This window comes from Pristis pectinata, chromosome 4 (assembly GCF_009764475.1).
Source record: "Pristis pectinata isolate sPriPec2 chromosome 4, sPriPec2.1.pri, whole genome shotgun sequence".
Taxonomy (NCBI): domain Eukaryota; kingdom Metazoa; phylum Chordata; class Chondrichthyes; order Rhinopristiformes; family Pristidae; genus Pristis; species Pristis pectinata.
In genome coordinates, this window is record NC_067408.1 from 94,458,123 (window position 1) to 94,481,171 (window position 23,049).

General features: G+C 38.4%; 1 protein-coding gene across 1 annotated transcript in view; it reads right to left on the minus strand.

Moving 5' to 3' along the window:
- LOC127569412 (POU domain, class 2, transcription factor 1-like) overlaps positions 1–23,049 on the minus strand; it is a 149,898-nt gene that overhangs the window by 44,136 nt on the left and 82,713 nt on the right. The window contains 3 exon segments of the mRNA XM_052014027.1: positions 5,059–5,238; positions 9,283–9,428; positions 16,859–17,000. Coding sequence (XP_051869987.1) covers positions 5,059–5,238; positions 9,283–9,428; positions 16,859–17,000 — 468 coding nt within the window.

The window sequence follows — 23,049 nt, forward strand, 5'->3', positions numbered from 1 at the left end:
ACACACACATCAGATTAACTGCAATCTGAAGCTGACCTATTCTTAATGTAAATTCATAGGAGGCTTAGAATCTTCTCAATCTTATGGCATATTTTCCAAGCAGCCATAATTACAGATATTCCACTAGGGTGGAGAGTGAAAAAACTGTGCTGGCATGCACTAGGTCTGGAAACACTACAAGTGAAATAAATGTGACATTGCAGCAGCTTAATTTGCTCGTATTTCACGTAAGGAAAGGATAGGTATGAGTAGAAGCAGCTGGTTGACAAGCAGACATAGCAAATGACATGGATTCTTTTTTATTGTTGGTATGGAGTAGACATTTATCAAGAGTCCTTAACGTGGTTATGATAAACTGAATGAAATCATGAGCACTCTGGGGGAAAAAAAAACAAAAAAATCAAGCTAGTGATGGTAATCATTCAAAGTAAGATACTAATGCTGCAGAAGATTATAGAGTTTTTCTAATTATCTTTGTGCTTAAGGTGGCAAGAGAATCTTCAGTCCAAAAAGTCACATTGGGCCAATAAGATTTATCAGATTAATATTCCACTCTAATGATAAAACTCACACTTCCTTCACATTCAGTAGTGCTCCTTAATTATCCTTTTCTCAAGGAAGTTTAAAAAAATGGCCCCATATCCTGCTAAACAGGAACATGGTCTCTAATAACTCCCCAACTGACTCAATGGTTGCTAATCAAAGTGGATCTCTTGCACTATGGTTTAAAAAAATCAGACTGCTTTTCAAAAAAGATTGGCCAAAAAAGATTACTTAATTTGCTTATAACTTGAAGGTGATCTCTTGAAAATTTTCCAAAGACCTTTATTTCTATGAGGGTATAACTAACAAGACCAGCATTTGTTGCCCATCACTAACTGCTTTTGAGAAGGAACTGGGTGGACAGCTAACTGCTGCAGTCCTTTCAATGAGTGCTGGGTTAGGAGTGCCAGGGTTTAAATTGAGCCATAGTGAAAGAATGGCTAGATATTTCCAAATCATTCTAGTGTGTGATTTGGAGGAGAATTTGCAGTATGGTGTTCTCATGTGACTGCAACTTGGTGATATAGGTTGTGGGTTTGGGAAATACCATCATCATCTTGGTGACTATAACCAGTACATTTTTGTAGATGGCACAGAACGTAGCCACAATACGTTAGTGATGGAGAAAATGAATGTCGTTCCCATCCAGTTCATTATGCATACACATGTGCATGTCTGTTTACATATTTGCATTGGTGCCCACCAGCCCTACAAAAAAGATAGAATTTAGAGGAAAACTAGTTACAGATCAACACAAGATTATTTAACCACTCATAAAATAAATTTTAAATACTTAAATTTCTGAAACACGATGAAGTAGTTCCTGCCAGACTGATTACAAGAATGGCAACAATTTGTATAGATGTCAAATATCGTCTCATCTCAGTTTTCCCACTTCACTCCCTGAATGTATAATTGGGATGTCAAGCAGAGGAAAACAAGCCCCCTAGAGTTCTATTAGAAAGCATTTAATTAAATGAAATGTGAAATATACCTGAGCTAATGAGACAGTGAGCGGCAATTTAAAAACAGGTCATGCTTCTAATTTACCTGAACTCTGAAGAAAGCAGTCTATAAACAAAGCAACCAGTGGCTGTTGCATGCATACACTTGTACTCAAATAATCAAGAGACTTATTGCTAACAGCAACAATGTTAATGGAAACACAGTTACACAGATGGCGTAATGATCCAGCAAAGATTAGGGGCTTTTGGATCAGCAAGATCCAGGTAATGGTTTGTCTTGGAAATACGTCCTTTATTTTTCAATTTGCGCAAAATGTTTTGTGTATGGAGATTTATTTTGCAAATGCTAAACAAGCATCTGAGCACATATCTGAAACATTCTAAAAGCAATTACTTTGTTATATATTTATTGTCACATTGGTAACCAGTTATGTAATAGCGCTAATATCTTAACACCAAGTTTCGGTTTTGAAGTCTTCATGCCAAAGTTCTGGTAGTTCTGGACTAAGCCTTTAAACAGCCAATCCACCAGACAGAAGCCCTAAAGAAAGGAGAGGTTGGACAAACTTCGATTGTTTTCTTTGGAATGTTGGACAGTAAGGGGCAACCAAATAGAAGGATATAAAATTATGAAGCATAGAAAGTCAGAGTCTTTTTCCAGGGTGGAAATTTCAAATACTAGAGGAGGGCTTTAAGATGAGAGGGGTAAGTTTAAAATAGATTTGCGCATTAAGTTTTCTTAATGCAAAGAATGATAGATGCCTGGAACACGTTGCCAGCGGAAGTGGTGGAAGCAGATACCATAAGCACTGAGGGATTTAGACAAACACAATGAGCAGGCAAAGAATTGAGGGATGTAGACACAGGCAGACAGATGTGCAGTTTAAATTGGCATCATGGTCAGCACACACATCATGGGCTGAAGGGCCTGTTCCTGTGCTGTACTGTTCTATATTCTAATTAAGTTCTGAACATTTGAAAAACATAAAGAACGTGCAAAATAGGCACATGTTTAAAAAAGAATACAGATGATGGATCAGGTTTTCTCTGTTCATGCAAGTTGGGGATCTTAATGTGAGGAGCACACCCACAATCTGTTGACTAGCATTTGATAACACATAGCTTCCCAGAGCAAGGTGCACAATTAATGAGAATCCAACTTTAGCCAATTACTAGACCTGACTATGTGGCACGGGTCATTTCTTTCAAGTGTTCCAAAGAATTCCTACATGCAATCAATGTAATTGCAAGCAAATGTGGTAACCAAGACACACAAAACTGAATGGATAACTGCTATATTTTTTTTCTATGTTAATAATTGTTAAGGAAGGGTAATCAATCATCAACCATCGAACAGAGAGGCACTCAGCTACTTTTGACAAATCAAGTCTAGAATAATTCCCAGGAATGGGGTCCTATAAAGGACTTTTTAAAATTTTGGGGCTAGAAGTTCCCCGTTCCACCCACAAGACAAATAGGTACCCCAAGGATAAGGGATCACTCTGACGCTTGGGAAATGAACAATAATCCAATGCAATCGGATTCAGGTTTATCAACAATTTGAGTAATGCAAATGCACCTTAGTAGCAGTGAAAAGGTTGAACAGCAGCAGCTACATCAGATGTATCTATTTTGTTCACCTCTCAATCACCTCCACGAGTTCTAATGCGAGGTCAATGGGCAAACTGGGGTTGGTGGAGGTAATAATATAAACTTCAATCTATGAAGCATTCTTGCTCTGAGATTACCTTTTAACCTTGACCATAGGAACATTAATTAGCGAAATCCCTGCAAACAACTAAATGCTTGGATACTTTTAGGCCCTTACGGATAAACACCAGCAATTTGCATGCATGTTGGCTTTACTTATGACTTGTGAAAAGCATGAAACAAAAATTGGAATGAGATCCTTTCGACCTCAGACTCATCCAATCCATAAAACTCTTCATAAAAGGGCAAGTCTATTAGACCATGCCTGTAAAAGGACTTGCTGAAGTCTTGCATGACCATAAAAAAGCAAAGGTTTTTGTTTTAAGTTTGATCTTCCAACAGACAGGTAACAAAAACTAAATAGAATTAGGTTATAAAAACCCTTGTACCTCATCTGAAAATTACATAAATATCCATTCCTCTGAGGTAATGTAAATCTGAGAACTGTAATTAATCATGAGGATGATTTTTTTCCCCCAATTATTACTAATTAATTGAAGCAGGCCCTGTTTCAGTCAATGATTTTAAATCTTTTAACATTTCTGCATTTAAATTTAGAATTAATCTTATCTGACGCAGTTCCATCTTTAGTGCCCTCTGAAATAGAATTGCAAATATGCTGAACTTGAAAGCAAAATCTTTTGAAGGTACTAGAGCCAATATGTGAAGATGAGCTCACCTTCTCCTTGGGCATTAATGCAATTTATTAGTTTCATAGTTTTTCAGATTTACTCTTCTGAATATATTAAGGGCTAAACTAGGCCTAGCCCTGAACTCAATCTTTGATCATAATTTTAATGATAAACTACCTAAAATCAGTGATTGAATATCATAAACAGCACACATGTAGGCTCATGCATATATAATAGTTTAACTTATTTACTACTGGTGTTCTCTATGCCAGGCAAAAGCAGCTGAATTGCACTTGGCAATATCTGCTGTAGAAATCCGCAGATTCAATGGCTTAATTACAACGTACGAGCACAGAGTGACTTTAAAGGTTGTAGAGTTCACAAACAACCTCCAAAAGGAGTTTCAAAAATGTCTAGGAAAAGGTAACAGCTAAAGAACTAAGCTACAGGCCTTGGAGTTATCAGCTATTGGTGATTGTACAAAGCAACTCCAGAGAAGATGGCAACAGCCTTTCTTCACAAACTACTGTGTAAAATAATGTTCAAAACTGTCATATAAAAACACTGTTGCCCAAAAGGTATTTTGAACTCACCACAGTGAGTGACCCCAGCAATGATATTTCAGCTACAGGTGATAGTTTTAGTTGAAAATGCCCTACACACACAAACAATAGAGTCCACTGCCACCATCTTCACCGGGCAACCAAAAATTTATGATAAATTCCTGATTTGTCAATGACATATCCCCAGAGTGAACATAAACAGTAAATGCTCTTCGCATGTGTTATTTCCTTAAATATCTATCACAATTCAGCAACTAATGAAGTATTCAACATGCTCAACTCTCTTTGGTAGCAAGCCATCCAAACACAACTTTATCCACAATCTGACACATTAATAAGCGCTAAATATTCATGTGAATAACCCAAATTTCTGTTTGCAAATTATGGCCTGTATTTCATACATTGGTTTAATACATGTAAGCAAATAATACAAGTTGCATTAACTATTTTAGTGACAATCACCAATCGTTTTACAAATGTGCTACTGCATCAAATTTCAGTTTTCTAGCCATCAAAGTCTTTGTACACATTACTTGAGCCAAGCTGCATAAAGGACTTTTGCTAAATAAATTTTGTGATTAGTACAAATATAAATGGCACATTGCAATAAATTATTTAGATTATATTTTATAAATGTTCTCCTACCATGGAGGTGGGGTTGTGAAAAATTGTTTTGGTAGTAGTGGTAGTGCCACTGTTACTGCTGGGAGGATTTATCCGCTTCTCCTTCTGGCGTCTATTACAGAACCAGACTCTGATCACCTCCTTTTCCATCTGCAGCTGATCAGCAATCATCATGATTTCCTCCGAGGTAGGCTTTTGGTTCTGCAAAAATGATTTTTTTTTTCCACAGATGTGAATGAATATTTCTTTATCTATACGTAGCACATAATGACATTTTTTTTTACTGAGCTAGAACCATGGTGATTCATGCATGCATGCAGCAGACCTTTTAAGTATAACCTTACTTCTGCTAAATCTGCTGGCGACAATTTGCTGTCTAAAGCCATCCTGATCCAAACTAGCAAGATGCTTCACAAAAGGGGTTGATCAACATAGTGCTATCAACAAAAGGTCAAAAGAAGCCTGCCTATTAACAGCTGAAAAACTGGCACTGCATCAGGCCTGCAACAGGGTTTGCCAACTGACACTTAAAACATCCACATAGCATTAAAATCCTGAAAATTTATTAAGATTGAATTATTAAGATACAAGAAAACATCGAAAAATAAATTACAATTCAAAAATGAAATAAACTAACCCGTGAATTACAACTAACAAACTAGGATCCTGTGCGTTTTTCAGGTTGTCTCAAATTTCCTGACACTTAGAGATAAATCCCAGCAGTTTGGTGCAGAACCAGTAGCATTTCCCAGCAATTTCAGGCCAATTAAGATTTTTACAATTATAATAGCTTAAATATTCTAAAGATAATCTTATGGTATTGATCATTCACATTTTGCCACCTGATACACAGCTGTTACTTGTGGCATCTAATGTGGCTTGCCGCTTTGAAATCACTGTTTTGTTTTCAAATTTGAAACTATTTTGAAAAAAAAATTGAAATCAGTAGAAATTAGAGTAATTGCAGCTGCTTGTAAATTGTTCACCCAGTAAGTTGACAGCAGAATAGATCTAAATTATATATCAAATACTGTACAAGACAGAACATAGTTTATCCTACCAGTCAATTCTCCAAGATTTCTCCATGGATCAACAGTAATCCAATAAATGATATCATTTAGTTCATGCATTCCTCCTTGCAAAAGTGCTGCTTAAGTGCAGTGTTATTTCAATATAACCTGTTTAACTAAAATGCACACCATTCTAGCAACAGGAAATTCTCTGAGTAAAATATGGAAAATGGGTTAAGGGCTTGCAAGGACTGAACCATCCGACTAGACTAGAAGTAATTAAATTCTTCCAGACATGCTTGCTGCTTCATTACTGGGCAAGAGATATTTTGGCAGGAGGCTGCACTGGATCATAATAGTTAGTTCTTCTCAGGAAGGAATCAATTTTAAGATGTTGAAAACTGACATGTTCAAATAAAGGCCCATTATTCATTGCCATTATCCATCACTGGGATACGAATAAGCACTTTCAAATCAGATTTGGAGAGGAAATGCAAGCACATTGAACTCCCAAGCCTAAGACATTAACTGTGCACAGGTATTAAGAGCAACATACATATGTACTCCATAACATAACATATCCTACACTTGGCCTAGCAGATCCAATTGTACCCATCCCTGTGCTCTCTTCCCTCCTTCCGTGCATATTCATCCTCTTTCTATCTGAAATTTCTTGAAGGAGCTTGGGAGTGGTTGTGTGGGTGGGACAGTGCAATGGCAAGAGATCCCAGTTCTGTCTTCTCTAAGGAAGAGAATTCACACATTAATTGTTCCAGGAAGTTGTGGATGCTCAATGGCTGCTGACTGGGGAAGGGTGCGGTTATCAAGTAATTTGAAGGTCAATGAACTCATGATATAAAACAGAAGTTAGAAAGTAGCCAGCTAATTCTTTATTGTGTTCAGTACATAGATACTATAGGTCCTTCTGAAATCTTGTGTTGCTAAGGACATTAAAACAGTAGGTGTAACTTTGATCCTATAGTCTTGAGATCTAGATATCTTCAAGTATAAATCCTTTGAGCAATTGTCTTTTATGTGATATTCACTCTACTCTGGTCAATACATACCCAAATTCTACATACTTAGATAAGTAGGATATGTTCCTGTAGGGGGACATTGCCTCAAGTGACCAGAAATTCTTCTTCACAATATTTCTTCTTTGGTTTTTGGATATTTCAAAGAGTGGCTTTGGGTTTCTATGCACACCAAATATCTCATTGCAAAAAAATGATACGAATCAGCATAAACATCTAAATGTTAATGAATAAGTGATATTGATTCTGCTCTCATTTACATTCACTAGAATTGTCAATTAAATGTGCGCGCTATTAAGGGAAACAGCAGTCAACACTTTTTTATATATAAAAATGTGTTAATTGAGCAGAACAGAGAAAAACATAGCTTAAAAAAATAAACGTTCTGCATATTGATTTTGTGTTATATTTTAAGAAAACAACATAATGCTGATTACAATTGTAACTAGCAATCAGTCACAGGTAGTAATGGCCTGTGATGGAGTTGACTGTTCAGGTGCAGTGAACTCTAATGTGATTTGGGGTTGCACGAAGCTCTCTCCAGAGAGAAAGAGAGAAACACAGCAGCAGAAGCCTCAGTTCTGTTGTTTACATAGAGCCCAAGCCATGATTCACTACAGACAGAGGAATATAATATGGCTGCTTAATTGTCCCGACCACCTCCTCCCTCCGGATGAAATGGAGCCAAGCCAAGAACCACAGTTACAATGGTAAGGTGTGGGAGTGAAGTTCACAATATGGCGAGTATCTATCATGTCACCAATCTGCTGGAAAAGATGACATCCAGCAATAAATCAAGGACAAAGGCTTTGATGCGGGCTCCCTTTCTAGCCCTGGCAGCCATCTAATTCTCCTCACTGCCATCAAAGTCTTAGACTATTCGCTGGCTCCTTACTTGGTGTCAACTTCCTCCACATTTACTTCCCTCCCCATCCTTTCTGAACCTGACACCCATCACATGCCCCAAACCTAGCTGCAATGTGAAGTGGTGGCTTGCAGGTTATGCTAATGCCCTGAAGTTTATAGCAGATGCCCAGTTGTGCCCTCCCTCCACCCTCAGGTGGCGCAAGTAGTCCCATGAATCAAACTCCTATAGTTTGGACCCCATGGAAATGCTAACTAAAATCAGAATGTTCTACATGTCCTAGAGCTTTGCCCCTTAATCTTTAGTCATACATAGTTCCACAGATATTAGTCGTTAATGGCATCTCATCCAAACAAAAAACTATTCTTCAACTGATAACTTACCAGTGAACAAAGTCAAGTTTGTAATACAGTTTGCCACTAGTGAAGCAAAGGAAATTGGGACATGCAAAAGTATAGAATTGGAAGAATGCAAAGTTATAGAACTGGTGGGCTGTAGAATTGGTGGTGGTTAGAAAAAGGGAGGGGCAGTTCAAAGGAGGGATTTGAACAAACGGGTAAGAAATTTTAAATTACATCATTATAAGTTACAAAAGCAAAGCTTTTTAAACAGTACCATACTTCTTTAAAGGCAAAACATATTAGACCATTTAAAAATTAGTATTCTATTACCATTTAATATTACAAGCTACAAATAATTGCATTTTTTTTTGAAAAGTCAATGAACAGTTGATGGTAAGAGATGACATTAATTTTCAACTAATAAAACAAAAAATAAATCAGGAAATTCCAATGATACATTTTACAATATTCATGTATCATTGGAATTTCCTGATTTTTTTGTTTTATTAGTTGAAAATTAATGTCATCTCTTACCATCAACTAGACTAGACCAAAGAAAACTAATAAAGGAAGTGACAAATTTTTCCCGTTGGCAGGAGAGGAAGTGTATATCAGTTCTCCAATACATAAATGGGGTCTTAAAGATGAATGGTATTCACAGCATTATTAATACCGAGTACTCATTTGATTATACTTAGATGCAGACAGCTTTTGGTTTGGTATCTCATTGGTGTACAAAAGATGAAAACAATTGTCTATTTTTCTCCATTTGAATATTAATAAAAATCAATAAGGAGTGCCTTATAAGGCATAACTTTATCATTAACCACAGATCAACAGCAAAACTGTTAATACTTTCAAATTAAGAAAATAAATTCAACTCGTTAAATATGCACATTATGACAAGAAACAGCTGTGGTCAGCAAGTCAACAGCCCCAAATCATATTATAGAATGTGTTCTGTATCACTAAGCAGCTCATTTCTGGTGACTGACCTCCAGGAAACTCTTTTCTAAGGCCACTCGAACATTGGTCTCTATGCTGGTGCGTTTCTTTCTCCTGCGGCTCAGCCCTTCGATTCCCAGACCTGGAGAAGCCAGGGAACTGGGGTTTGACAGTGCAGAGTCCACTGACAAATTTTCTGTTAAAAGCAAAAACAATATTGAATAAAAGGAAATAAAACTGAAGCAAGATTTCAATCTATTTGATCAATTCATTCAAATATTTCTGTGATTCTGTGGGAATTTAATGGTCATATACATAAATTTAGAGGATTTGCATTTCCCATACTTTTGTCCCAAATTGATCAATCCACCGGACTGCTGTGAGGAATGCTCAAATACTTGGAGAATGATGCAGCATCCCATTAGTATATTCTTGTAAACCAAAGAAAAGTCAGTCCTGGCCTGTTGTTTTGAGGAGTTGTAATTTCAGGGCACTCAGCAAGTGGCTTGTGGCCCTTTCAGTCTGACTAGTGCGACATTGAGGTAAATGCACATACAGCCGGTTGAGTGATGAACACAGTGCTATAAAACAATTCAGCAAAAGAAAAAGATTCTGACTATCTACCTTCTCTATACCTCATAATTTCACATACTTCCATCAGGTCAACTCCTCAGTCTCCAGTACTCCAGAGAAAACAATCCACGTTTGTCCAACCTCTCCTTATAGCTAGTGCAATCCAATCGAGGCAACCTCTTCTGCACCCTCTCCAAAGCCTCATATCCTTCCTGCAGTGTGGCGACAAAACTGTACACAATACTCTAAATGTGGCCTAACCAAAGTTTTGTGCAACTGCAGCACGATGAACTACAGTATTAGATTCCATGCATGCAAAACAAAAGCAGTGTGATTGACAGAGTTAAGCAAACCCTTAACTCAGTTCCAAGCTTTGCTGTCCTGCCGAGTCCAGTCATGGTTGGTCATGGGTAATTAAAGAACTAATGAGGGGAACTTTGTGAAGACCGCTACCCTTTAAATGACAATGGCCAGTGCAAAAGACATGGATGAAATGTCAGAAGACATTTTTAGCCGAAATTGTGCACTAAGTAACTATCTTCCACCACCTGAGGACTCAGCATTACAGAAGACAGTCTTCAGACAATTCTATTCATTCCATGTGATATCAGAAATAGAGGAACATTCTGGACAAAGCAAATGCTATACATTACGACAACATCTTGGCTAAAGTATTAATGCTGTTCTCCAGATCTGGCTATGTCTTTAGCCAAGATGTTCCAACAACTCTACCTGACAAAATGGAAAATAGCACAGGAATTGTCCTGCTCATAAACAGCATGACAAATCCAATTCAAATAATTATCACCCTACTCTCAATCATCGAAGATGGTACCTGTAGTGCCGTCAAACAGCACTTATCAATAATCTGCTCACCAGCATTCACTTGAGTTGCTCTCAACTCCAGACAAGATAAGATGTGGGTACAGACATGGACAAAAGAGCTGATTTTATTTATTAATTTTTTTTTGGAATCTGAGCTTCAGTGTAAAGTCCATTTGCCATTAAACTGAATGTTTACAAGGTCATTTCAGAGGGCACTTAAGTGTCAATCACACTGGTAGGTCTGAAGTCACATGTAGGCCAGAGATGGTAATGATGGAATATTTCCTTTTCTAAAAGACATGATAAACCAGATAAATTCCAGAGATGAGATAAGATTCTGACATAAAGACAAAATTTGACTGTCTGTGTTTGCATATGCATGTGTTGGGGTTGGGGTTGGGGGGGGGGGGGGCAGGTGGTGGTTGACACCTGTCACAATATTCATATACTACAGGAGTGGCTCGAGATATCATTTCAGAAAGATGAACGAGGCTGTACAGGTTGAAATGCAGAACAAAATAAGACATCCACAGTGATGCTGAGACTATGCTAGAGATCTCCATACAGTCAGAGGAACATTACTTCCTGAGAGCATTAGAGTTGGTACAGAGATTTGTAAGAATATTCCTGGGCTGGAAAGTTCTAGTTATTAGGAAATATTGGGTAGGCTGGGTTTTCTTTGGAACAGCAGAGGTTAAAGGGAGATTTAAATTAAAGTACATAGAAGTATGAGAGGCTAGACAAGGTGAATAGGAGGAACTTTTGCCCATGGCATAATTAACGGGGTAATAGATTTACGGTTATTTGTAGAGGATTAGATGGAAGTTTAAGGAAACGTCTTTTAATCCAAGGAGTCGTGGGTAGCTGGAACTTACTATCTGCAAGGATGACAGGGGCATAAAATCTCATCAGATTAATTAGCTACCTGGATGAGTACTTGATGGGCAGTAACCTCAGAGAAGTGTCAAAGTCTTATTGCATACAGCGGCAATACCAGTTAGACCCCCATTATCAGCCAAGTGCAGGCTTTCCATCACCTGAACTTATTGGACCAGAACCAAAACTATCATGTTTACAAGCACAGGTCAGAAGCTCAGAACACCAAGGAAAATAAATCTTTTGACTATCTTATCCCTCTCCTCCGTCTACTAGATGCAAGTCAAGAGTACATTGGGTGAATGCAAATTCTACAACAGTCAAGCAGCTTGTCACAATCTAGGACAAAGCAGGCCCTTTAATTCCCTGCTCATCCATAACCTTAACCAATCTCCAACAACGACACTTTTCTACAGTATGAACTTTGACTGCATCTCCCATAAGATCCACAATCTCGAAGGACAAGAACAACATGGAGATGGGAGCACCATCATCTTCAAGTTCTACATAAACTTGTAAACATAAAACCATTCCTTCATTGATACTGGGTCAAAATCCTGGAAATTTCAACCTTACAGCTCATGGGAAGTACTTTCACCACACAATCTACAGCTGTTCAAGAACACAACTTCTCAAAGGCCAACAGAACTATGCAATAAATGCTAAATTTCCAGTGACATTCTCCCACAGCTACGACAAACAGAATATTGACAGAATAATAAACAAGATAAAACAAAAAGGGGCATTAGAAAAACCATCAGCACGCTAATGAATTCGTCAGAGTCCAGTAGGTGACAGAGAGCAAATAAGGATACAAATCTTATTGAAACTGAAAGGGCTTGCCAGTCTAGATGTAGGGAGGATGTTTCTCCTGACTGACGAGTCTGAGATCACAAACACAGTTTGAGAATAAAGGATAGGCTGTTCAGAACTGAGATCAGAAGTAATCTCTTCACTCAAGAGATTGGTGAACCTTTGGAATTCTCTACTCTGGACAGTTGTGAAAGGCTGTGTCATTATGTTCATTTAAAAAAGATACTGATAGATTTTTGGCATATATGGAAATCAAGGAATATGAAGATTGGTGCTGGAAAATGAAGCTGAGGTGGGATCAGCTGTGATGAATGGAGTCGGCCAGGCTTAGTTTTTATGTTCTTAATAGAAAAACCAGGAATGCAGTATGCTTGGATCTTCAGAAGATACAAGATGCTACAGTTTAGTGCTCAAATGGGTTGCAGATAAAGTTAGAAAAGAGTAGGTCTTCTTTGTGTCCACCCACCAAAGTCATTGATTTTTCCAATTCCACAATGCAAATGTCACAAGTTGGCCTCAGAAAAATCTCAAATCATGCAGGGCTCAAGCAGCAGAAAGAATGAACTGTGATACATGGTTTGCTCCTCATCCCAAATGCAATTATTGCAAAAAAGTATCATTTCACCATGCTGGCTCTTGACTGGTTAACTTGGATATGGCAATGGTGTAGGACTCCCAGATGGTTCATTTCTCTTCCACTTCCATAGGAAATTACTCTGTTGTTGTCATGTTTCTTGTGATCCCAATGTCAAGGTCATACTTGCTACAACTCTTTGTGGGTGGTTGCTGGGGTTGTGCTGGTTTTCTGTGTGTAGCAGTGGCATAACCACAGAGTGTGTTTGTCATCCTCTGCTTGCCACTCCTTTCTCCTATGGAATCTAAAGATGACTAGTACTATTCCAACAGTACAACAGCTTAGGGCAGCCATCGATAATGCAGCTGTCATTCAGCAAGGAAGATTGATATTTGTGTGGGCATAATGTTTCCCTATCAGAGAAGCATATTCAGCACATTAGTAACACAGGATGAGCAGAGAGGTTCCAAATGTAAAAAATGGATGAGGCCTCCCATTTTTTTGTTCCAAGTTTCCACAGACTTATCATCTCATTGTGGGTCCATAAGAGAGTGTTCAATCCAGGGTTATTTCAGGGTACACTGGGCTTATGCAGAGAGTGAGATGATACCATTCACATCACAATTTTGCAGGTGGATAGGCTGGCCTGGGACTTGCAATGGATGAAGTTCATTAGCAGCATACCAGCTGATCAACCTGACTCCCATCCCTGTCTAAAGGGTTCTCAAACAATGCAAAATATCCTGCTATCACCAGGTGGGTCCAGATAAGGCTTTACATGCATAAATGGGTTGGCTGTCTTTTTTTGTTTGCATACATGCCAAATACACTTCCTTAGCAAAGCCACTGATGTATAAGGACCAGCACTTTCCTCTGATTTTTCCAGGGAAGTGCAAATTTTCTACACACATTTGGATCATGCAGATCTGTTGATGGCTCCTCAGATAATTTTTCCAAAGCTGATTTGACGATCATAGCCTAGGAAGCCTGACATAGGAAACCAGGTCTGCTGATCCTGCTAACAACAATAAATCAATACCAACATGCATGAAGAAATGGTGAAGTGCCACAAGGATTAATACTTGCACCTCTGCTTTTTATAAATCAGTATCAATGACAGAAGGCCAGCACAGTGCAGAGTCTAGTACGGCTGCTGTCCCACAGCTCCACTGACCCAGGTTCAATCCCGACCTCCGATGCGGTCTATGTGGAGATTGCACATTCTCCCTGTGTCAGCATGGGTTTTCCTCCCCCGAGTGCTCCTGTTTCCTCCCACATTCCAAAGACGCACAGGTTGCTATGTTAATTGGCTACTCTTGCACCTAGGTGATGGGAATGTGAAGAGAATAAAGTAAGATCAGAGTAAATGGGTGTTTGACGGTCAGTGCAGACTTGATGGGCCAAACAATCTGCTTCGATGCTGTATGGCTCCATGACAATACAAATAAGGAAGGGAAATCAAGTTTGAGGATGCAAAGAGATTACAGAGAGAAATAGGCGTTAAATGGCAGATAAAGTATACCATTGATAAATGCCAGAAGAATAGAAAGGTACAGAAACTAGTAAGTGGTAGCATGCAGAGATTTAAAAGAATCAGAACACAGCAATTATGGATAAAGAATTAAGATGGCAAATGCTTTGTTAGCTTTTATTTCAAGAGGTTTGGAGTACAATGTAAAGAAAGTCTTGTTTCACTTTCAGAGGGCTTTGACAACACACCAGAATACAGTGCACAATAATGATCCACCCATCCAAGAATGAAGTGCAATGAAGATTCGCAAGACTGATTCCTGACAAGAGAAGATTGTCCTAACAGGAATTGTGAAGTAGAATGGACTTGTGAACTCAGAAGATTAAGAGAACGAGGAATGATTTTACTGGAATGTAAAATTTGAGATGGTAAATGCTGGGAGGCCTTTTCCCCCTCCACATCTAGATCCAGGGGTCAATCTCAGATTAAAGCGTCAGCAACTTCAGATTGAACTGAGAATATTTTCCCAGTCTGAAATGAAGAAATCATTGGAATCCTCCACCCAAGAGGACTGGGGCTGCTCAGTCAATGAGATTTTTGGATACTAAGGGAACAAAGAAATATGGGATAGAGGATTTTGCTGAATGGTACAGCAAGCACAAAGGGCCCAATGGGATTCTCATACACCTACTTCTCGTATTGTATAAACATTGGGATTAATGCTGGTTTTGAAATACAATAGTGACTTGGATTTGGTGATATAAGGCATAATTCTGAAATTTTGCAATGTACACAAAACCTAGAAGTAATAAGATAGTAAGACTTCAAGAGGATCTAAACAAATAATATTGCTGAAAGCACTCAGATCAGGCAGAATCCGTGGAGACAGAAAAAGAGTCAGTGTTTCAGGTCAATAGCTTTTTAATCAGAATTTATTTTCTGTTTCACATTTCTCGCACCTACAGTTTTTTCTTCAAGAGGACCCAGCTCAATTGATGAAATGAGTACACAAAGGCAGATGAAGTTCTATGAGGGAAAGAAAGCAATTTTTAAAGCAGCTGCAAGAACAAAGATGGAGACATTTATGAATAAACCTTTGAAGATGGAAAGTTATATTAACTGTTCATAATGCTTTTGAGAGTACAAAAGCCAGGAAGTTCAACTAAACTTAGAACACTACTTGGGGCTATTGTTTCCAATCCTGGCCACACTTTAGGAAGGATGAACATTTTAAGAGAGAAATCCAGAGAATAGATTCCACCCTGTTTGAGAAGCATGGAGACAGAACACTAGTTGTTTACATGCTCATTATAAGCTCCTATGTTTACCTACGGCTTGGTGGGACAATGCACTCATTGGCAATTTATCATTACCTTCTTTCTTTCGCTTTCAAAGGGAATCCTATTCCCAACTGTCCGTATATAGATAGGACTGTTGTAAACAAGTTAAATCAATTGGTGACAGAAAACTAATAGCCCACTACACAGGGAAAATTTTATTGTCACTGATGATATCAAAATGATTATGAATTGTACTCTACAGTACCCAGTTAACTTGTGTGGAAAGTTCTTCTTTCCCAGGCAGATTCATGACATGTCTCAGACGAAGGATCAGTGAAAACTGTGCAAAGATCACATGCATGCATCTATATTTGCTTTATCGTGATCACTAGGACGCTAGAAAAACAAAAAACATGCTTATATCTAAGAAGTCCCAAGTCTCTTCAGAAATTCACATTTTTCAAGACTGTATTCCTTCAGAGATTGTCAACATAAAGAAGTAGCTTTTTCACAAACAGTATCAAACTTGTCACAGTAACATTGTCCTGTGTATTATTGGAGCACCTTTGACAATAATCTTGCCTCCGTATGGAATCCCAAGTCACTAGATATATTGTTGTCTCTCGAGGGTTTACATAACTTTGTTTTTATGCTAATCCTCCCCAAGGTTCTTATGCTGCCAATAAAATCCCATTAGTGAGACAAACAGGATCCAGATATTAACTCAGAGTAATTTTTTAATATTGTGTGGAATAAGTGTTTTTGTGTACTCTTCTACTGAGTCTTGAATACCAAAAATGATTCTCCCCACCAAATGTTCTGTAAGCAAATCTAACTTAAGGGAAAAAAATTTGCATATCTGTAGTGCCTTTCATGGCCACAGGATGACCCAAAGTACTGTAAAACTAATTCTGAGATTCACTAATTGCAGAAATATTTCACAACAGGATCCTACAAATGGAAAAAAATGATAAATGACTGGATAATCTATTTTGTAATGTTGATTACGAGTCAGATGTGCATATTCAGCAAATGCTTGCCTACAACCCATTCAACAAGGTACACTAGTTTGAAGAATGAAGGATCTCTTCTCTGAGACTATAAAATGTCTATTGAAGTTCACTACATCTACAGAACTGATAATTGAAGAACACTTTAATTTACTGACCCTCAAGACAGAAGTAAAGAGAAAAGGGGAGGAAAAGCTCTCAAACCTGCATCATTCAACCACTTTTCAAGCAATGGTTTGAGCTTGCACATGTTCTTAAAGCTGAGGTTCAAGGCTTCAAAACGAGAGATTGTAGTTTGGCTGAAATCATTTCCATAGAGTTTTCCCATGGCAAGTCCTACATCACCCTGACAAAAGATGTGGGGAATGAAGTAAAAGTTCTTTAATACTTCAATGTATTTCATATAATGTAAACAACATGATAACCAATACCAAATCTAAACAGATAAATTTTATTTAGATAGCTAAAAAATAAACAATTGGTAAGCAACACACAAATGAATTACATTTCCCTGGAATAAACAAGATGTGGCAATGTTGATATTATCATTCAACAATAGCTAGATAGGTAAATGCAGCCAAGAAGTGCTCATTGTCACCCTTCACGTATTTTATGTATGCAAAAAAAATGCCGTTTAAAAATTTTTTTGCCAATTTTCAAAACCAAAACCAAAGATTGGTTATTAGTATATATTAGATAAATCATTTATACTTTTGGCCTTACTAGCTACAGCAAGCACACTATTTATTCTTTGGTTAAATAGGAAAATTTGGTTCCCTAATTTCAAAAAATCTTATCAAATATCTCTATAATTAGTCAAAAGGAAGACTACTTTAAACACATTTGTTAATTACACTCTCACTTTTAAAAGGGCAAAGTCTAAAGTAAAATGCAATGTTAGATTTGTTTCTGCTGCCTTATTGGTCCCTCCATTTTACCCAATTAATGGTGCATGGAACATCACAAATGAAGCAATGTCCACAACACGGTATTAAATAAATAAATAACAATTTATAAAGCCATTATAGCATTGTGGATTACTCTTTTGCTGCTAATTAATACAATTTCATTTTCCAATGTGTGCTGAATTAGAATATTAAATTTAACAATACAACCTGACCATCAATTTCTTTCATATGGAAGTTCAGAGCATTAAACAAAAACAGCAGTACACATATACAACACAAACACACCTAATAGAGATTTATGATTTGAGTGTCAGTTTATACTTATTAGGGGACTAGTTTATTCATTTTTCATGTTGGTTGGAAGAACAAGATCAGCTGAGACACATTGGAGCAGTTCTGAAACACACACAGTCTACTCTAATGTGGATACTGCTGACTTTAGAGTAAAATCTAAAGCATTTAAAATTATTTATTTTTCCCTAAAGTATTCTGCATATGTTCCTTGTGGGTCTACAACCTCTATTATTCCACAATGTCATACCTAAAAAGAGTGCATAATGAAGTGCACATTCCGTATGCAAGATCAAAATGGTGGCTTGTATAGATTGGAACAAAGATTGGGAACTCTAACCACAAACCTTTGCACAAGACACCATTTTACTGCGGGGGGAGGGAGGAAGGAGAGATTTCGGAAAAGGGGATTAGTAAACAAATTGGCAGAAGTTGGGACAGAGTGGTCAGAACGTACTATTCTTTGAATAATTCACTGTGCAATGTGTTGTCTGGCCAGTGCCAATGTTAAGGACATCTTCTCCAGGAGAGTGAACATGTTGAATGGAGATGGTCCAGTTGTCATGGTCCCTCAATAGAATGAGGTTAGGCTGAAGAGATGCGAGGAACTACAGCTGACATTAAAATAAAACTTATATCGTAATAATCTCAGAACTTTTACCTGAGGACATTCAAAGTAGTTAAGGGATAAATGAATCAGAGGATGGCTTTAACAGTTTGGTTTAAGATAAGGATGTTGATTTATAGGCCAATAGCACCACTTCTGAGGAAAAGAAAACAATTTTTCATTGGGGCAATGTATAATTAAAGCAGCTAGGATAAAAGAAGAAAATACTGGAAACACTCAGCAGGTCAGGCTGCATCTGTGGGAAGAGAACAAGTTAAATATTCCGATGGAAGACCCTTTACCAGAACGGAAAAAGGGAAATGAGAGGCAAAAAGAGAACATGCATAAAGATAGCAGGGAACACAAAGGGCATATGATCAGGATAAGGGTTTTAAGAGGAGTGGTTCCAAAGAAATCCGATGGAGATATTGGCAGAATAGGTGCAAAAAAACTGTTCCCATTGGCAAAGGAGATCAAAAATTAGGGGACATGGAATGAATGTTATTGTCAAAAGAACCAAAGGTGGCATGAATAAAATGTTTTTAATTCATTTTTGGGATCTAAGCATCACTGGCATGGCTGGCAGTTGTTAGTCTTGTGAAGGTTGTGGTGAGCCACCTTCTTGAACCCCTGCAATTCTTCTGGTGAAGGTACTTCCACAGAATTTAAACCCTACAACAATGAAGGACTAGCAATATATTTGCAAGTCAAGATTGGTCAGTGAATTGGAGAAGAACTTGTAAACAGGTGTATTCCCATGCATCAGCTGTCTTTGCCCCTTTTGAAGGTAGAAGTTGCAGCTTTGGGAGGTTTTCGCTAGATAGTTTGGTGAGTGCATTTTATAGATGGTACAATGAGCAATCACTGTGTGCTAGTAGTGGAGGGAATGAAAGTGGTTGCTTTGTTCTGGATGGTTTTGAATGGTATCAAGCACCTCGAGAACTTTTGACACTGTACTCATCTTGACTTGTGCCTTGCAGATGGTGCAAAGGCCTTGGATATCTGAAGGCGAGTCATCTGCCACAGAATACCCAACCTCTTTCCTACACTTGTAGCCCTGGTACTTAGTTGAGTTTTTGTTAGTTAGTTGAGGATATTGTTGGTAGGGAACTTGGCAATAGTAATGCAACTGAATGTCAAGGGCAGTGGTAATATTCTTTCCCTTGTTGACGGTCATTGCTTGGCACTTCTGTGGAGCAAACACGACTTATGAACCATGCCTGAATGTTGCCCAAGTCTTCCTACATGTAGGAATGGGCTATTTCATCTGCTAAGGAGTTGTAAGCAGATTCGAATATTGTGCAAGGATTGGCAAATATCTCCACTTCCCAACTTATGATGGAAAGTCACCGATGAAGGAACTGAAGATAGTTGGACACAGACCCAGGGAACTCATGCCAGTGATGCCCTGGGACTGGGATAATTGACCTCCAGCACCATAACTATCATACCATAGCCATTGAGTGTTTTCCCTTTTATGTTCATTGAGTTTTACCAGAGTATCCTGATGCCATACTCAGTCAAGAGCAGTCTTGATGCCACGTGCAGTCATTCTCATCAAGAATTCAGCTCTTTGGTCATGTTTGGACCAAGGGTGTTTATGAGGTCTGGAGCAGAGTGGTCCTGGTGAAATCCAAATTGGCCATCCTTAAGTGAGAGCTAGTGAGTAAATTGCCACTCATGCCATCCATTACTTTGCTGATGATTGAGAATGCATTGATTAGAGAGTAATTCACCAGATTGTCTTGCTTTTTGTAAATGGAACATACAAGGTTAATTTTGCAAATTGTTGGGTAAATGCTGGTACTGTACCGTAACAACTTGCTAGAGACGAGGCTAGTTCTGGAGCAGTTCTTCAGTATGACAGCTGGGATAGTTTATGGTCCCATAGCCTTTGCTTTACCCAGTGCTCTAAGCCATTTCCTGGCATCACGTGGAGTGAATCAAATTGGTTGGAGACTGGTTTTTGTGGATGGTGAGAACCTCAGTAGGAAGCAGAGATGGATCATCTATTCAGCACTTCCGGTTGAACATGATTTCACCATTTCTTTAGCATCACATACTGGTCCCTGCCAATATTAAGGATGGGGATGTTCTTGAGACCTCTTCTTTCCATTAGCTTGTCAATTGTCCACCACCATTTGTGATCTCTTGTGGTAGAACTGCACAGCTTTGATCTGAATCCATTGTTTACGAGATCGCTTGGCTCTATCTATTGCTAAACAGCAAAAACAACATGTATGCTGGTAGCCTACATTACGGCATCACTCAACTGCACCTCATCATTCTCAGGTATGCTAGGGAATTGCTCCTGCAAACCCTTCTGAACTTCTTATTAAGGTGGGATTGATCCGATTTGATGGCAATGATCGAGTGAGGAATATGCAAAGTCATGACTGTGTTTTTGTGTTTTCATGACTGTGATGGTGCATTTCTCTTCCGGTACAGATAGAAGATTGACAAAAGCACAGAAAACAGAGCAGGGACAAGTGGATCATTTTCATACTTCCTGCCTGTTGGTCAGGGGATACCACAAGAATCAATGTTGACCCTCACCTATTACTTAGATGGAAAATCAGCACAATTTATCCCAATTCGCTGATAATACAGAACTAGCTGTGAGGTGCACAGATAGAATAATGCACGCACAGGTCACCATTTGGTTCACTGGGTTCACGCCAGCTTCAAGTAGAGCAATCCCACTAGTCCCATCCCTTATATTTTTCCCCTTCAAAGTCCATAATTCCAAACAAACTCAAAGCACCTCACTTTGCAACTGGATCCTTGACTTCCTGACCAATAGACCGCAATCAGTAAGGATAGGCAGCAACACCTCTGCCGTGATCATCCTCAACATAAGTGCCCTGCAAGGCTGTGTTCTCAGCACCCTACTTTATTCCCTATACACTCATGACTATGTGGCCAGATTCTGCTCTAACTCCATCTACAAGTTTGCAGATGACACCACAGTAGTGGGCCAAATCTCAAACAGCAGCCAGACAGAGTACAGGAAGGAGATAGAGAGCCTAGTGGCATGGTGTCAGGACAACAATCCTCATTTGAGGGACCACATTCCCTCAATGTCAGCAAAACTAAACAGCTGGTCATTGACTTCAGGAAGCAAGGCAGAGCACATACCCGTGTATGTATTAATGGTGCTGAGGTGGAGATGGTTGAGAGTTAAAAGTTCCCTCATGAAAGGTCTCGACACAAAATGTCAACTGTTTTATTTTCCTTCATAGATGCTGCCTGACCTGCAGAGTTCCTCCACCATTTTTTATATGTTCTATATGGATGGCTTGCAGAACTAAGTTTTTCACCTTATCTCAGTACACGTGACAATAATAAACCAATACAATACATGTCAAGAAACACCTGCCTCTATCACCTCCTCAGGCAGTGTATTCCAGACTGCAACCACCCTCTGGGTGAAAAAAAATTCTTCCTCTAGATCCCTTTTAACCTCTTGCTCCTCACCTTAAACTTATGCCCTCTGTCCTTAGATACCTCTGTCATACTCTTTGTATCTTTTGTCCTAAGGTTTAAATATTGAACATTCTACTGATGGGAACAGCTTCCCTCCACATACCCAATCTAAACCAAGCATGATTTAGTATATATCTATGAAATTTCCGCTCAAACTTCTTTGCTCCAGTCAAATCTTATGGCTGAAATCCTTTGTCCCTACAACTATTCTGGCAAAGCTTTTATTTTCACTCTCTCTTGGAATTCCATATTTGGTGACAGAATTGGAAGGAATATTCCAATTACGGCCTAGCCAGTATATTTTATAGGTTCTATATAACAAGTTAACTGGGTGCGTTAAGTAATTATGGTAAGCGTTAGAATGCTGGTTCATGGCATGCAAAAACTTAATATATGGAGATAGCAAGCAATCAGGAAGCCAAGTGGTATGCTGGCTTTTATTGTAAGAGGGCTGGATTACAACAACACAAAAAAAGCCTTGCTGCAATTATACAGGCCTTTGTTGAGACACACAAAGTGCAGTGTGCAGTTTTTATCTCCATGCCCAAATAAACCATTCTGACATAGATTCACTGGATTATTTCTCAAAATAAAACGTTCCCTTAAGACAATGTGGGTTTATATGCATTAAGCTCAGAAGAATGAGAGGTGATCTCATTGAAACACAAGACTGCAAATGCAGTAATCAGTAACAGAGTAGCCATTGAGTAGCTGTTTCCTCAGGATGGTGGTTGCAGATTCAGAGGGCATAGCATCAAAGTAAGTGACAGTCATTCAGGATGGAAATGGGGAAGAATTTCTTCAATTAGGTTTCATAATCTTTAAAATTCTGGTCTCAAAGGGTTATGGATGTTAAGTTAGTGCATACATTCTGAGATGAGATGCATAATTTTTTAGACAGTGAAATTAAGGGATAGGGTTTTCTTTCAGGAAAATGGGCACATAGGTTGCATAACCATGATTATAATGAAAAAGGGCTTACAGCTCAAAGGCTGTATTAGTTTATTCCTGCTATGTATTTTATATTCTAAAAAAGGACTAAAGCCACCTAAATGCGATTTTGTGCGCCTCTACACAGCATTTTAAATATATAGTAATTTCAT